This window comes from Microcaecilia unicolor, chromosome 6 (assembly GCF_901765095.1).
Source record: "Microcaecilia unicolor chromosome 6, aMicUni1.1, whole genome shotgun sequence".
Classification (NCBI taxonomy): Eukaryota; Metazoa; Chordata; class Amphibia; order Gymnophiona; family Siphonopidae; genus Microcaecilia; species Microcaecilia unicolor.
The window spans coordinates 316093935-316111786 of record NC_044036.1 but is presented as its reverse complement, the minus strand read 5'-3'; the positions used below and the strand labels follow the sequence as shown (position 1 = coordinate 316111786).

General features: G+C 44.4%; 1 protein-coding gene across 2 annotated transcripts in view; it reads left to right on the top strand.

The window, feature by feature from the left end:
* UNK (unk zinc finger) overlaps window positions 1-8930 on the top strand; it is a 121748-nt gene extending 112818 nt beyond the window's left edge. For both annotated transcript variants that reach the window (XM_030208247.1, XM_030208246.1), the window contains one exon: window positions 5722-8930. In XM_030208247.1, coding sequence (XP_030064107.1) covers window positions 5722-5877 — 156 coding nt within the window. In that variant the 3' untranslated portion in view covers window positions 5878-8930. The remainder of the gene's footprint in view (window positions 1-5721) is intronic.
* Window positions 8931-17852: the final 8922 nt, after the last annotated feature.

Genomic DNA, 17852 nt, shown 5'->3' with positions numbered 1-17852 from the left:
GCTTCTGTGAGCCTTGCTTGCCTTGCCTTGGTATCAAAGGTCATCCATGAGTTCCTGTTGGTTTGTTGGAGTTCTTGCTCTGAAAGTTTCCTGTATGTTGGACCCTGCCTGTTCCTGGACCTGGACTTTGACTTGCTTGCTTCCTGTGCCTTTGACCCTTTGCCTGGACCTGGACTTTGACTTGCTTGCTTCCTATGCCTTTGACCCTTTGCCTGGACCTGGACTTTGACTTGCTTGCTTCCTGTGCCTTTGACCCTTTGCCTGGACCTGGACTTTGACTTTGCTTTCCACCTGCCTAAAGACTCTGGTTAGTTTATGGATTACCCGTGTTTGCTGCCTGCCCCTTTGACCTTGCTGTGCTACTGGATAATGTTTACTGTCTACTATTAAAGCCTCTTCTAGTTATATTCTGTGGTTCCTGTCTGTTGTGTTCAGCACTTCTTTCTGCTTGGGTGATTTGCCTGCCGCTGCCGCTCCTCGGCAGTGGCCCAAGGGCTCACAAACCTAGTTCCTGCTTTGAGAACATGACACATGGCTTCACTAGTGGCAGGTCGTGTCAGACGAATCTGACTGTCTTCTTCGACTGGGTGACCAAACAGTTGGATGCGGGAGGGGCGCTTGATGTGGTATACTTGAATTTCAGCAAAGCCTTTGACACGGTTCTGCACAGGAGACTGATAAATAAATTGAGTGCCCTCGGTATGGGACCTAGAGTAATGGATTGGGTTAAAATTGGTTGACTGGTAGGAGACAGAGGGTAGTGGTAAATGGAGCTTGCTCTGAAGTAAAGGGTGTCGTCAGTGGAGTATCGCAGGAATCGGTCCTAGGGCCGGCTCTTTTTAACGTCTTTGTGAGCAATATTGCGGAAGGGCTGTCTGGTACTACTACTACTACTACTTAACATTTCTAGAGCGCTACTAGGGTTACGCAGCGCTGTACAAAATAAACAAAAAGGTCCCTGCTCAAAGGAGCTTACAATCTAAAGAACGAAAGGTAAGGTTTGTCTCTTTGCAGATGATACTAAACTCTGCAACATGGTGAACACCCTGGAGGGTGTGAATGACATGAGGAAGGGCCTAGCAAAGCTAGAGGAATGGACCGATATTTGGCAACTAAGGTTTAATCCCAAAAAATGCAGGGTCATGCACTTGGGTCGCAAAAATCCGAGGGAACGGTACAGTATAGGGGATGAAGTGCTTCAGTGTGCGAAGGAAGAGCGGGACTTGGGGGTGATTGTGTCTGATGACCTTAAAGCTTTCAAACAGGTAGAAAAAGCGATGGCCAAAGCCAGAAGGATGCTTGGGTGCATAATGAGAGGCATGACCAGCAGAAAAAAGGAGGTGATAGTGCCGTTGTATAAGTCTCTGGTGAGGCCCCATTTGGAGTACTTTGTGCAGTTCTGGAGACTGCACCTACGGAAAGATATAAACAGGATGGAAGTGAAGGATGAGCCAAGATGCTCGAGGTCCTGGACTACACATCTCCTAAGGAGGCTGTGACAGCTTCTCTCCATGAAGTACTCAAGGAACTCCTTGTCAGGAACTAGGAGTCCCCTCTGTCGTGCCCAAGAAGACTGACACCCAGTATCGGATCCACAGTGAACCCAGTTAGACCTCAGTTACCTCACAGTTCCATGGTGGTAGAGTCCACTCTCAAAAGAGCCAGGAGTACTATGGACTGTGCCTCGGCGCCCCCAGGCATAGAAGCTAGAACCCTGGATTCTTTTGGAAGGAAGATGTACCAGGCTTCAATGCTCATCTCCTGTATACAATCCTACCAGGTGTTCATGAGCATCTGCTTGCAAAACTCGGTGCAACAGCTGTCAGACTTGGTGGATGCACTCCCTCCGGAGCAGGCCGAGCCTTTTTGCCAGTTGTTCAAGCAGCAGAAGGTGTGTTGAAAGTTCTTGGCTAGGGGCATTTACGACACTTTTGATGTGGCATCCAGGATCTGTGCTCAAAGTATAGCAATTCACAGACTCTCATGGTTGCGTGTTTCTGACTTGGAACACTCTGTTCATCAGCAGTTTGCGGATGCCCCTTGCCAGGGGGTAACCTTTTTGGAGAGAAAGTTGAGGAGGTCGCTAATCAAATGAAAAAGCTTACTGATACAATCTCTTCTCCCATCGGGCACCTTTGCATCCACATCCTCATCTAGGAGAGTTTTTGGCAAGCCAAGGAGCAGTCCCTACTACTATTTTAGGAGTAGGTACAGTTCTTCGGCTCACCAGCCTACGCAGGCTTAGCCCCATCATCAGCAGCATGCGCCTAAGGTCTCTGCTGCTCCCCTTTCAAAGCAGGGGATGAACTTTTGATTGGCTCCAGCAGAGCATAACTGCAGTAAAAGTGTCTGTCCTGGACAACTTGCTGGTCAAGGGGAGGCTAAATTTCACCAAAGGTGGCCTCTTATAACCTCTGACGAGTGGGTTCTTCAAATAGTCTGTCTCAGATACGCCCTCAATTGGCATCTCCAACCTCCAAATTGCCCACAGAGCACTCACTTGTTCATTTCTCAGCACAGGCATGTACTTGCTGAGGAACTCTCCGCCCTTCTGAAGGCCCATGCAGTCGAACTCATTCCACCAGGAGAAGAAGGGCGGGGATTCTATTCCAGGTTCTTCCTTGTGCAAAAGAAAACAGGGGGATGCGTCCCATCCTAGATGTAAGGGCCCTGAACAAATTCCTTGTACGAGAAAAGTTCAGGATGGTTTCTCTGAGCACCCTTCTCCCCATGATTCAGAAAAATGATTGGCTATGCTCTCTGGACTTAAAGGACACATATACTCACATCCTGATACTTCTAGCCCACTGGAAGTATCTTAGATTTCGACTGGGAATGCTTCATTACAAGTACAGCATGTTGCCTTTTGGCCTCGCGTCAGCTCCGAGGGTCATCACCAAATGTCTAGCGGTAGTTGTAGTATTGTTACACAGACTGGGAGTCCATGTGTTCCTGTATCTTGACGATTGGCTGGTGAAGAGCACCTCTAAGGAGGGTGCTCAGGAGTCCATGGGGATGACTATTCAGGTGCTAGAACTACAAGGGTTCGTTTTAAACTACCCCAAATCTCATCTACACCCTGTCCAGCGATTGGAGTTCATAGGAGCACTGCTCAACACACAGAGGGTTTGAGCCTACCTTCTGGAGATGAGAGCAGACAGTCTTGTCTCACTGGCGTCCAAGGTTTATGCGTCTCTGCAGGTCACAACTCGGCAAATGTTGAAATTGTTGGGCCACATGGCTTCTGCAGTGTATGCTATATCCATGACACATCTTCACATGAGATCAGCTGAATGGACCCTGCCTTCTTAGTAGTATCAAGCCACAGGAAGTCTAGAAGATGTCATCCAAGTGTCCCCCAGAGCTTATACGCTCTCTTCAGTGGTGGACAATTTGAACCAATTTGGCTCTGGGACTTCCAATCAAAATTCGTCAGCCACAAAAATTGCTGATGACTGATGCATCTCTCCTGGGCTGGGGAGCTCATGTAGATGGGCTTCACACTCAAGGAGTTGGGTCCTCCCAGGCAACAAATCTTCAGGTCAACCTCCTGGATCTTCAAGCGATCTGGAACACTCTAAAGGCTTTCAGAGATCAGCTATCTCATCAAATTGTTCTCATTCAAACAATCAGGTTGCAATGTATTACACCAACAAGCAGGGGGGCACCGGGTCATGCCCTCTTTGTTAGGAGGCTGTCCAGACATGGCATTGGGCTCACCAACACGGCATGATCCTTTTGAGCCACTTATCTAATGGGTGCAAACAACACCTTGGCCGACAGGCTGAGCAGGATAATGCAAGCTCACGAGTGGTCTCTCAATATGGGCATGGCTCGAGCATGGGGCACCCCCCTTGGTGGATCTTTTTGCCACCCAGATCAACCACAAAGCCCTTCAGTTCTGTTCTAGGCTTCAGACCCACAGCAGACTAGCATCAGATGTCTTCCTCCTCGATTTGGGGGACAGGTCTTCTGTATGCGTATCCTCCGATACCTCTAGTGGGAAAGACTTTGTTGAAACTCAAGCAAGACCACGGAAGCATGATTCTGATAGCGCCACACTGTCTATGTCAGATATGGTTCCCTCTTCTGGAATTATCCTCCGAAGAACCATGGAGATTGGAGTGTTTTCTGACCCTCATCACACAGAACCAGGGATCACTTCTACATCCTAACCTCCAGTCTCTGGCTCTCACAGCTTGGATGTTGAGAGCCTAGAATTCACTTCCTTGGGTCTTTCAGAGGGTGTCTCCCGAGTATTGCTGGCTTCCAAGAAAGATTCCACTAAGAGGTTTTACTATTATAAATGGAGGAGGTTTGCTGTCTGGTGTGAGAGCAATGCCTTAGATCCCCTTATTTGCCCTACATAGACCCTGCTTGAATACCTTCTACACTTATATCTCAGTCTGGTTTCAAGACCAACTCTGTAAGGGTTCACCTTAGTGCAATTAGTGCTTATCATCAGCGTATAGAAGGTAAGTCTATCTCTGGATAGCCTTTAGTTCACTTTATGAGAGGTTTGCTTTTGTCAACCCCCCTGTCAAACATTCACTAGTGTCATGGGATCTCAATGTCGTTCTCACCCAGCTGATGAAAGCTCCTTTTGAGCTACTGAATTCCTGCCATCTGAAGTACTAGACCTGGAAGGTTGTTTTCTTGATGGCTTATACTTCATCAGCTCGTAGGGTCAGTGAGCTTCAGGCCTTAGTAGTAGATGCACCTTATTCATCGCAACAGAGTAGTTCTCCGCTCATACTCTTAAGTTCCTTCTGAACCAGTCGATTGTCTTGCTAACATTCTTTCCCTGGTCTCATTCTCATCCAGGCAAAAGCAGCTTGCACACCTTGGATTGCAAGAGAGCATTGGCACTTACATGGAGCGGACAAGGCCCCACAGACAGTCCGCCCTGCTTTTTGTTTCTTTTGATCCCAACAGGATGGTGGGGGGCGCCATGGGAAATGCACCATTTCAATTTGGCTGGCAGATTGCATTTCCTTCACTTATGCTCAGGCTGGGCTGGCCTTGGAGGGTCATGTCACAGCCCACATGTCAGAGCCATGGCCGCGTCGGTAACCCACTTGAGGTCAGCCTCTGTTGAAGAAATTTACAAGGCTGCAACGTGGTCTTCAGTCCACATCTCACTACTGCCTTGAGCATGATACCTGATGCAATAGTCGGTTTGGGCAGTCAGTGTTGCAGAATCTATTTGGTGTCTAGAATCCAACTCCACCCTCCTAGTCTTGTTTTATTCTGTTCCAGGCTGCATCCTCATTCAGATTGTATATAGTTTCAGGCTAATCCGTGTTATGTCCTCACTGTTATGAGGCCCAGTTGACCAATGTTTGTTGTTTTTGGTGAGCTTGGATGCTAGGTATTCCCCACTTGTGAGAAGATTGAAGACTTCTTGTCCTCAGAGAAAGCTAAGATACTTACCTGTAGTAGGTATTCTCCGAGGACAGCAGGCTTCATATTCTTACAGTCCCTCCCACCTCCCCTTTGAGTTTTCTCCTTGGTTATTTTTACTTTATTTTTTGCTTTAGTATTAAACTGAGGAGACAAAGCTCTATTTTTAGCTTGGGCAAAATGCCAGACCAGGCGACGTGGATTGGCGTCGCCCACTTGTGAAAATATGAAGCCTACTGTCCTCAGAGAACACCTGCTACAGGTATCTTCACTTTACCAGTTGATGCTAACAATGCTGTTTTTTTTCCTTTGTTGTAGGTGGTGTTTCAAATGCAGTCGGTAAAGTGCTTGAAGTGTCAGGAGCAGAACCGAGTAGTGCTGCAGTGCCAGCATGCTGTGCTGTGTGATGTCTGTGCTGCAGAAGATGAGTGTCCCATCTGTCACCCCAGCAGGGCACACACCTTGCAGTCATGACCTTCCCAGAACTCTTGGGTCACCATATCACATTAGAACTTTTTTTTTCTTTTTATATATATACAGAAAGAAATTAGGTGAAGAGCACTTTTTATCATTTTTGCATCTCCATTTAAACTGAGGAACAACAGAATACTTTTCTTATTTAGGCTGTATGTATGTTTTCAGTGGTGATGTTGAAAGGTCCATCAACTGATTGTAATATAAGGTTATGCTTTTATTATATTGGAGCTGATATATTTTGGAGCATTTGTAGGTCCTTTTTCAGGTGCTTTCTAATAATGGTGAAAGAGGGATGTGTTGTTAAGTTTTGAGGATCCTCACCTTATTTTCCAGTCAGTGTCTGGGTGATAGCCTAGTGTTTTTATGAGCTGGTTTCACCCATAAAAGTTTGAAGTCAACTACAACCACGGTTTTCTAGATCTGAGAACCTTGTGGCTGTGTGATATGGTAAGAAAACTCTGCTCTTGTCTGCTGTGTTGAGCAGTATCCTGGGCTTGCATTTTTCCCCTGTGCAGGAGTGCTGCGATTTATTTTAACCCAAGAATCACAGCTTATATCTGCTATCACTGGATTGTAAATTGGCAGCTCTGTATAAGGTAAGGATCCCCAGACTTCTTTATAAAGGAGAACTGTACACACTATTAACTGGGTGTTGTTTCAAAAGTGCACATGGAGCGTCTTGACTTTCATACCAGTTACATGCGTTCCTGTTAAATTGTTACTTTTCAAGTCCTAAAATTCCTTGCTTCTTGAGTTAAAAACCATATGGATTAGTACTTGATTAATTCATGCAATATTTATGCTGTAATTTGTGATATTATAACTGCCATGGACCAGTCAGATCCTGCATGAGATTTCATTGGTGATACTGTTCTAAATATGGCCACTGCACTTGGCGATGGGTTATGGCAGGAAAATGAAGAATTTCAAAAGTTGACTGCATAAAAGTACAGTCTTATTTCCCTCCATACAATTTTACAACATCCTGCATGGTGCAGTGTGAGTATAGTTCTCTATTAAGCAATAAGGCCCAATTGGCAGTGCCTTGTGCTGAATGTCAGAACATGTTAGTTGAATGAGTGCCTTCAGACACAGAGAAGTGATGATATTCACTACAAAGCACTGCCCTGTCTTACCTTGCTGCTCTTAAAAAATGGATTTTGAAAAGATAAAGACAGATTACAATAGAGTTATATAAAGCTTTTCTTGAATTATACAGAAGAAAGAAATACTTGTGCTGCTCAGAATGTTTATTTCTAAACAGTGAGCTTGTAAAGTATTGTAGCAGGCTGGGACCCTCACTGTGGGTTCCTGTATTTATCTTCTTACTCCCACCCTCTTTTCCATTTTTAATTTACATACTAATTTGCAGTTCTCTCATAGGACCTCATTTATGAATGCTGCCGAAACCCCAAATCTATTTTAGCAAGATTTGCATATGACTTGATTTGCATTTCATTGATGTAATTTGAATATAACAGATGCAGTTTGCATATGAAGGACTTAGTTGTATGTCCTGATCAGCTGGTAGGGGTCCCTGAGGAAGATTGGCCTTTGATAGACCTGTTCTCCTCTTATCTATATATTTCTTTCACAAAACATTCCAGCCGTATTTTTTGTGGAGAAGTTTCTCTTTTTCTTGTTATCTCATTCCTTATGAATTGTGAATTCTTTTGTTTTGTCTTGACCGAGGCTCCTTTTCCCCCCCAAGATGCTAATTTGTACAGAGAGCACATCTGGTTCTAGGATGAAACCATCAGCCAGGAATGCCCAGCTATATAAATCTCTCTGACAGTTTAGCATGGAACAGCTATTGTGTTCATCTGCCCCTTTTTCCTGCCATCTTGTGCCACTGTTCATGTGTTTGGGCAGGAAAATAAGGGAAGTCTTGTCCAGGAGTTTTGCCTTGCATATGATGAAGCACTGATCCACTCTAAGCTTGATACACAAAACCCCTGTGAATACTGTGCATTATTTAAAATTGAATTGCCATATCTTACAGAGATCAATGGAAAACTTGCAAAATGCATAGAAATAAAGTTTTGGGGGGAAAAAAAACCCTTATTTTCAGGCATTTCAGTGGATTAACAGAGCAGCCACAGTATTTTCACCAAAGATGGTAGAATGTGGTATCTATAGAGCTATATCCTGTGCTGTCCTTCACCCCAAGAAGCATTTTAGAGTTTAAGAACCCAGCTGCCATTGTCTTAAATGAATCTCAAAGGTGTATCATTCCTCATAAATGAGGCAGCTTGTTTGGGTCCCTCTTACTGAGATGGATGGCAATAATTTTACTCAGTTGATAGGATCAACATGAATAACCCTTTAAGAGGTCACCAAGTAGTGTCCTCTAGTTAGCCAGTCTGTCATCCGCACTACAGATGTGTAGTGCATTTGGACCCTTGGGCAGACTTGATGATGCCAGTGGCACAGCTGATGCTAATATCAGAGCTGGGTGAAGAGCTCACACTCCTTAGAGAATTCCCTTCTGGCTCTCAGCCTGCAAAATTACCAGGGGAAGTAAGATGAAAAAGAGAACCAGGAAAACTCAAACTGTATGACCTATCCTTGCATGCTAATGTTTCACCCTTTATTTTAATTGTTTTAATAAGCTGTGAGTGTCTTACTCTTAAGCCCCCTACCACCGTTACCCCTCTATAAGGCACTGGAAAACCTACCACGCTGCAGTTAATAGCAGGAGCCATTTACATATCTGAAATTGGTTCATATTTAATGCATTAAAATAATGACACTGGCGTTATTTTATTATGAGTCTGTCCTCCGCTTCCAGGTGAAGATCTCCCTTCATCCACAGACAGTGTATTTCTCTTTTTTGTTATTTCCTTTAATATGGTATTTTCCCATGAGTGTGTCATTGTACTGGTAACATTTTCTAAAAGCCCGTTTTTACCGGAAGATACTGGTTTTTGGTGGCAGCTCTGTTCTCTGTCCTCGAAACTGTTGTCTGTGTATCAGCTTAGCTGACACAACCTGATCTTAATGAGAGATCTTTGGAGGAAACATGTGAAAACTTTTTATGTATAAAAAATGAAGAAATTTTTAAAAAAGTATTAAAGCATTTTTTGAATCAAATTTAAGGCTACTATTTATCTAGGTCTTCAATAATGATTTATTGAACTACAGTTCTGTTTCTGTTTGTCACCTGTGAAGATCCTTACCAAGAAAGGCCTGGGCTGAATTAGCCTTTTATTTGAAAAATTAAAAATGAGTTTAAAAATGGTGGGGCTGGACTGGGCTAGGCTGGTCCAGTGATTCAGTGGCAGGCCTGTGCATGTGGCCTGTGTTTGAATCCCAGCTCAAGTATTCCACTCCCCAGATTGGCCAAGGCTGGGGATACTACAGGAAGTAGTGTTCCCCACTGCTGAGTTTGGGGTCAGGATAATAATGATTGTGCAAGGGTGACACTTAGTGGCTGCATTTGGGGACCATGCCTTCAGGATTCTGGAATCGGCTAAGGGCTGTCCCTGCAGTGAGCCACAGATAAGTGGCGATATTAAATGGGGAAAAGATTTTGAGGATAGTTGCAAATGAAGGCTCATGATGCCAGGTCCCAACCCTGGTTTTGACTGAGGCATACAAGCCCAAGGGAACAGGAGAAAGTGCTGGGTCAAAAATAACAAAAATAAGTAATAATAACCTGGGCTGGGCCAGTCGCAGTGTTAAATGTTGGAGTTTGATACCAGGCCTTGGGAATGGAGGGGAAACACTGTTACTGGACATCAAGCACATCCAGACATCAGACTTTGAGGTTATGTTACTACATTGCAGGAAAAATTGCTAATCTTGGCCTTAGCCTGATGCTTGGATTTTATTTATTTATCACCTTTTTGAAAAAACTTACTCAAGGCGGTGAACAGCTAGAATAGTTCAAACAGAGACACAGCAGCAAAAGTATTCAAATTACAATACAAGGTATGGCATAGTATGCTACATTACTATGTCAATAAAACATTTTAATATACAGCATAAGACAATGGTCTTCCCTATTTTTTAAGTTGGGGCCACTTTGGATCCAAATTGAGCTGAAGGAAGAGCCACTAAATATCTTTCCATGTGAGGCTACAATACTTCTGACCAGTGTGTGTCAGACATCCACCACACCAGCCTGTCTTCAAACTTTTTATTGGATGAATCCTTAGAGAGGTTTCATTTCCAAATGCATTCTCTTTATGTATTGAGGTTTTCCAGGGTCACCATTGGCCCCCATGCCTTGCATTGAAAAACACTGGCATAGGGTGTAAGCAAAGATGGAACATATAGAGAGAGTAGCAGGAGTTAGAAAATAAGGGGACTAATTTAAAGAAAGAAAGGTACATAATAGATGATAAAAGCTTGTATGATCCATCCAATCTGCTCAACAAGGTAAATTCATAACATGATGCAGTACTACATATGCATACTTGATCTTGCATTGACCTTGCCATTTTCCGGGTACAAACCAAAGAAGTCTACCCGGCACTGGCTATGATCTCCAACTACTGAAGCTATCATCGAAGCCCCATTCCAGTGGAGATGGGCTGCTACCACCCTGTGATTTTGGAAAATATCCTTGGTGCTATGGCAGGCCTGAAAGGGAGGGCTAAAACCTGGGGCACTCCACAAACCTGTGGAATTCCTGCTGTGAGCCCCTGATATGAGTCAGGATAGAATGAGCAAAAGATAGCAATACTATAATGTCTAAATGAATAATAAAAGTATTCCAATGATAGTCCTGAAGGGGAAGGAGGGAGAGATGGATATTTACTATATCTTTACTGAAATATAGTAGTAGAGTAATCTAACGGTTAGAGCAATGGGCTGAGAATCAGAGAAGCCAAGGTTCAAATCCCAAGGAGTGACCTTTAGCCAAGTCACTTCATCTTCCATTGCCTTGTGTACAAACTGATTGTGGACAGGGAAATCCTGAATGAAACTCTGAACAACTATTGAAAAGGTATGAATCAAATACAAAACAACAACAACAAAAAACTTACTACCTTCCCTGCTACTGATCTAAGGCAGCAGAGGGAGGACCTAAGGGGGAAGAAGTACTGCTGGGCAGAGATGCTTTGTGTACCTCTTTATGAGCTGTTTCAAGAGGGAGGGAAGGATCAGTCACCAGCTAACAGTTGCCTGGAAGCCCCTACAGTCTCAGGTGGGGAGGAGGGAGTTAAAGAAGCCTTCCCCAAGGCCTAGTCTTGCAGAAAATAGCATCAGTTCAGACATCTATACCATCTGCTGGAGACAGAAAAGTACTGAGATTACAGCTGTTGCATCAGGAGGGAAAGAAGTCCAGCAGAGCTTTTTATTCCTGTATCTTTATCTGCTCACAGGGGTATAGACCAGAACAGGGGGAACCACAGGTACCATGGCACCACAAAAATATTAGGCACATGATCTGGCATTTTCCCCCTGGCTAAGTGTTTGTGTCTGCTACCCTCTGGATTCAGAACCTTCCTCCCTGCCATAGTTCCTCTTGCTCTTTATCGTTTTCAGGCAGCAAATTGAGAAGACGTTACGTGAGATAGTGAATGATAGCAGACTGTACTTTCTAAAACGGGGATGTGCATGGCTGGGCCCACCACAGAACCTCTTCCAGTCCTAAGAGCAGTAGAGCCCAGACTGTGATGCATCCTGCTTCCAAAGGAAGTGTATGTCAGAAGGGTGGGATACATCAAAGCTATGGTTCTCAGGACTGGAAGAAGATCCTGTAGTGGGTCTGGCCATGCATGTTCCTGTTTTAGCTTGTACAGTGTCTGCTATCACTATGGCACGCTGTGCCTTCTCAGCTTGCTGTCTGATAAAGGAAAACAGCAGGATGAACTAGGGCAGGAAGAGAGGAGGAGGAGTGCTAGACCCTAAAGGAATTGGGAGATCAGACTCTAGAGCTGGTAGAGGGAAGAAGAGGTAATGGTGGTCTGTGTGGGATAGGGGGGAGGAGAGAGAAGGGAAGAGAGGGGGCATGCTGGACAGGGGGGGTGGGGTAGGAAACAAATGGGAGATGCTAAACATAGTTGGGGTGGAATAGATAGAGTGGAGAGATGCTGGGCAAGGTGGGAGACTAGGGAGACAGATGGGTCCGGGATGAGGGGGACTAAAGAGACGGGATGCTGTATGTGAAGAATGAATAGAATAAATAATGACATTACAATCTGTGGTATTACCTTGGGGATGGAGCCTGTGCAGGGTCTGGGGTGGAGCTGGAACTTCCCCCCCCCCCCCCCCCCCGCAAACAAAAAGCGTTCTACTGTAACTTAAGAATAAATTCAAAGTGCAGCTTGTGGCTTAATGTTAAAATACCAACACCTGACAAATCAAAGAAGGGATCCCTACGAAGACATCAGAACAGTCAAAAAAGTAGGGACGGGACATAGGTCAACCAAACAAACAAATCTCCAGAGGCTGACTGTAGTAAAAAAACATTTATTGAAACAATCAGATACCCAGGACTTGACACAGTCCATGTTTCAGCAAGGGATGTGCCTGCTTCAGGAGTCAAGTATCTACATAGAAAGTATGAAAACATAAAATATATAATTTATACATAATATAAATAATATACATAAACTATAGAAAGGGAGGTGAAGATATATGCAAACACAATCATCTGAGATATGGAAAACTTAATCCAGACCCCATAAATATGAGTGCAGCTAATTATATGTCAGATAGGATTAAAAAAAAAAAAAAAAAAGTGATAATCTCAAAAGGTAAAGTAAAATGAAGCTGGAAGGAGAGACAGGTCCCAAAGTCCAAAACAATATGAAACAACAACATAATGACTTGTCGAAGCAATAACCGTTGTGTCATAAAACGGTAAGACAAAATGAAACCAACAACCTCTGAAGAATAATGATTTTTTAACAAACAATGTTACCACAAGGGATGATTGATTTTAGTAAGAGGATGGCGGGGAAGCTGTCATTTCAAGGAAGGAAGGGAGGGGGGCCGTGGCTGCGTAAAGTTCTGATTTCAATGCAGGGGGAAGGGGGGAGTGGGGAGCGGTGGCAGCAACCTCGGGCGGGTGGGGGCAAGATCGTCCATAAAGGACGTCCATAAAGGACGCTCCTGATGAGCACTTGGTCGTTTTTGCCCCCTCCTGATTTTTTTTTTACATTTTATATGTTTTCCAAGCCCACACAGCCCCAACGAGACCTCTCGTTAAATTTCCCAGTGTTTTCCTGCATTAGGGCAAGCGGAAAAGCTTAGTGCATCTCATTTCAATAGGGTTTCTACACAATTTATTCATCTGCATTCCGTTTGCGTTAGCTGCTACCGTCGTCGGAAAAAAGTATTTAGTGCATGCCAGGGTTTACTACTTGTTTGTTAATGACTCATTATTGGCTCGTAAAGTTTAGTGCATCTGGCCCCCAGTCTTTCTGAGGAATCTCATTGAGGTGGCAAATTTTTTCAAAAGCAATTAGATATCCATCTATGTCACCTCTGGTATCATCAAAGTTGGGCCTGATCCGGGTTGTGGATCCTGTCCAGTGGTGTGCTGGAGCCGGCTCGCACCAGCTTGCAAGAGCCGGTTGTTAAAATTTCTACCGACTTGCAAGCCGGTTGTTAAAAATTGCGAGCCGGCTCGGGCTCTCCTCCCTCCCTCCTCCCTCCCTCCGGATCCGGTCCCTCACTGACTCCTGGCTTGTCCTTCTAATTCTTCGGGGCAGGCAGTCTTGCCTGCCCGCTGCCAGCTGACTCTCCTCTCGCTGCTGATTCGCGCTTTAAAAATGGCCGCCGAGACTTCCAGAGGCAGCCTCGCGAGACTTCTGCTGAAGTCTCAGCAGCTATTTTGAAGCACGAAACGGCAGCGGGGGAGAGTCGTCGCTGGCAGCGAAGAATTAGAAGAACAAAGAGTTGGTGAGGGATTGGATCCGGAGGGAGGGAGGAGAATTCGCTGAACAACTCGGGAGGGGGTGGCAGGGGAGAGAAGGGAGTCGCTGGGCATGGGTGGACGGAGGGGAGAGAACTAAGGGTCGCGCTGGGTATGGGTGCATGCAGGGCAGGGGAAAGGAGGGTCAATGCTGGACATGGGTGGATGGAGGGCAGGGGAAAGGAGGGTCACTGGGTATGGGTGCATGCAGGGGAGAGGAGAGGAGGGTCACTGCTGGACATGGGTGGATGGAGGGCAGGGGAGAGGAGGGTCACTGCTGGACATGGGTGGATGGAGGGCAGGGGAGAGAAGGGGAGAGAGAAGAAATGCTGGACATGGATGGAGGGGAGGGAAGAGTGAGGAAGGAGATGAGGGGAAAGGAAGAGAGGAGAAAAACTGCACATGGATGAAGAAAATAGGCAGAAGCTGAGGACCAGAAATGAAGAAGAAAGGAGGAAAGGAAAGAAATAAATGGAAAGGAAGCCCTGGAAATGGAGTTAAGAGGACAGATAGCAGCAGAATCGGATACTGGGCCAGCATGATCAGAAAAACAGTCACCAGACAACAAAGGTAGAAAAAATCATTTTATTTTCATTATAGTGTTTGGAATACGTTCACTTTGAGAATCAGGTGCTCAACATTAAAAGTTTATATTTATTACTTATTTATGGCATTGTATCGCACATTAAACATTAATTAGATTGGAACCTGGGATCATTTAATTTTTTCCTGGAGGAATGCATTGCCACCCCCCCCCCCCCCCCACCAGGCTCTCCAGCTATAGCCAGCTTTGCAATTTGGAGGGGGGGGGGGGCGCAGAGGGGGACCGGGGAGAGAGCCTGTTGTTAAACATTTACCAGCACACCACTGATCCTGTCTCTGGCCTTGGTGCATGGGTTGGGCTGGAGCTTTGGCTATGAACCATTTCCATCTTCATCTTTAATTCCTGCAGCTGGAACTCCCTCATGCCACTGTCACTCTTCTCATTCCTTTCGCCGCTGGTTCTCTTCCCATTCCTCATGCTGCTGCTGATCTAGCCGCTGTCGCTCTTCCCATTCTCACCGCAGCTGGTCTAGCAGCTGTAGGTCTAGCAGGTAGATCTGCTGGATCTCAGCTGGTTTGGTATCTGGCCCTGCCAATTCATGGGCCTCTGCTCACAAGGGGTCTGCTCTCCCTACAGGAGAACTCTGCGCAGGCCGGTCCAGCTTCTCCCCGCTGAGGTCATCTGGTTGTTCTTGTGTTAGGACAGGCATATCCAGCGTCTGAGGGGGAAGAAGCTCTGAAGCAATTTTACAGTTCCTTCAATACATACCATCCTACAATCAGATTCAAAATTGACTACTCCCCAGAAAAAGTAAATATTTTGGACACCACAGTCTCAAACAGTGATAGCTATATACAAACATCCATATACAAGAAACCCACAGACAAATGCAGCTACCTCCACAACTCCAGCTTCCACCCTTCACGTACAAAAAGATCCATTATTTACAGCCAAGCCACAAGATACCACCATATCTGCTCTGACCCAGGGGACAGACAGACACCTCGGAATCCTGACTGCATCCTTCGAACAGAAAGGTTACAACCCCAAAATAATCTCCAAGAATATTGCCTCCTCCCTCAAAACACCCATGGAAAATCTGCTACAGTACAAAGAAAAAAAAGCCACAGACAGAATCCCCCTTATAGTGACATACAACCCAGAGCTGGAAAAATTAAGAAACATCATAAAAGATCTACAGCCTCTACTCCAGGAGGATGAATTACTGAAAGAGATATTCCCATCCCCACCAGTGCTGGCCTTCTGACAGTCACCCAACTTAAAACACAAGCTAATTAGAAGTAAGCTCCCAACACAGACCCAAAAAGAAGAGAATGGCACACATCCTTGCAATATATCCAGCTGCAAACTATGCCAAAACATTTCACAGGACCCCACGGTCATTCACAAAGGAAAAATATTCAACATTAAGGAATCTTTCACGTGCTCATCTTCCAATGTCGTATATATCATTCAGTGTGAAAAATGCAGTGAAGGGTGCTACATTGGAGGAACAAGTCAGATGCTAAAGAAGAGATTTAATTTACATAGACACTATATGAAAAATGCTTGTACCTATCAGGATGTCACCTCTGTGGGGCAGCACTTTACCAGTGATTTCATGATAAGAATCCTGAAAGGGAACTTTAAAACAATACAGGAACGTAAGACCTTTTGAGTCAGAATGATTAAATATTTTGACACCCACCAGGCAGGACTTAACACAGATCTGGGTTTTCTAGCCCATTATAAACCATAAAATTGTACTGCTTTGTCACCCTCCTGTCTCCATGCATATCTCCCTGTCCCTCATCCACCCGACTCTCCCTGTCTCTCACCTATCCACCCTCATCCTGTTAGACTGTCACTGAAGTGCTTTGATGTTTCACTTATATATACTGTCATCTACCAACATTCACTTATTTCCGATCTGATGAAGGGCTACCTTTGAAAGCTAATCAAAAAAATGTATTAAGTTATGTCCAATAAAAAAAAGGTATCATCTTATTTTCTTTTCCATGTTTTATTTTGTTTTATTCCTATTGATTACCTCTAAAAGTGGACTAACATGGCTACCACATTTCTCTATTAAAAAATAAGAGAATGAATCAGAAAAATCTTGCTGACTAAAGCTTCCTCAATGTGAAAAAAGCAGAGTGAATCAGACCAGAAATATGTTTACAATGAGGTAGAGAAAAATCTAATTTGATACCAAGAACTAAGGTTGGGGATTTAAGCATCACTGGTTCATTGAACATGAATGGAATTATGTAGGAGAGGGCAACTTACATAGAAACATAGAAAAATAAGGTAGATAAAGCCAATATGGCCCATCCATATCATCCATTATCTCTTCCTCCTCCTAAGAGATCCTTCAAGCTTGTCCCACACTTTCTTGAATTCAAATACAGTCCTCATCTCTGTCTTCCATGCATCCACCACCCTTTTCATAAAGAAGTATTTCCTTTTAACTTCATCTTATGCCCTCTCATTCCAGAGATTCCTTGCAAGAAAACCAAACAGCTTTCTATTTTGCTTGGAATAAACTTTCATTTATGTGTTTGCAAACAAGTGCCAACTGCAGATAAACAGGAATTAAGTGATTGAAGATTAGGATGAGAAGGGTCTACAGAAGGAAAAATGTGGATATCATCAGTGTGGAAAAGAACTGGTGACATCAAATCCCCGAATAAGGGTGAATATTGGAGAGAAGAAAACGTTAAGAGCAGGGACCATAATGGAATGTGGGGTCCCACAGGGTTCTAATAACTTGCAAACAGAAAGATGATGATGTCATGAAACTTGAAAAGATCTATTAGTTAAAAAAGAGAGAAACCATTGAAGAACTGTGCCTTCCCAGCACAATGACTTGAAGCTGTTCCAATAAAAGCTGCTGATCAACTAAGTTAAATGCAGACCTAAGGTCAAGGGGGATCATAATGGAACCTCTACTTGAACCAAGAAACATTCTACTTTTATTTACCATAGAAATGTAAGGGAAGCAACAAACTACATAGATGCAAGGATGTAATAGAGTTATGCTAAGCAGTTGCTTTGCAAGGAAAGCTGATGGTAGAACTGGATGACTCCTTGAGCTTCAGGTTGGTATTGGGCTGACTGATATTGTACAGTTTCCACATTTTAGTAAGAGGATAGCAAAGCAAACACTTCATTGTGCTGTCAGATCTGGTGCAGCGTAATAGCATCTCATGTTCCTGAAAGGAAAACAAAAGGAAATCATCTGGACAAATAGTACCTATATATTTTTATTTACAGGTCTGATGTTTCTTAGCACTTCTTAATAACATACCCAGCTGCAGCCTTCATCGGGGAAATCTGAAAGAGCTTAAGGAAACTTACAAGCTTGGCTCAGTTTCTTCAAGCCTGCTCTAAGCAACTGGCTGAGAAGGAGGTGGTGATGATGGAAGAAGCCCAGGATCTTTCAGCATTTCCTGTAAACACTTTAGGATGCAGTCCAGTTCCTCTTATTGTCTGCCACTTCCGATCCCAGGCTGCAGCCACTTTATTTCTTTCCCTTTGCAGCTCCCGGGGACC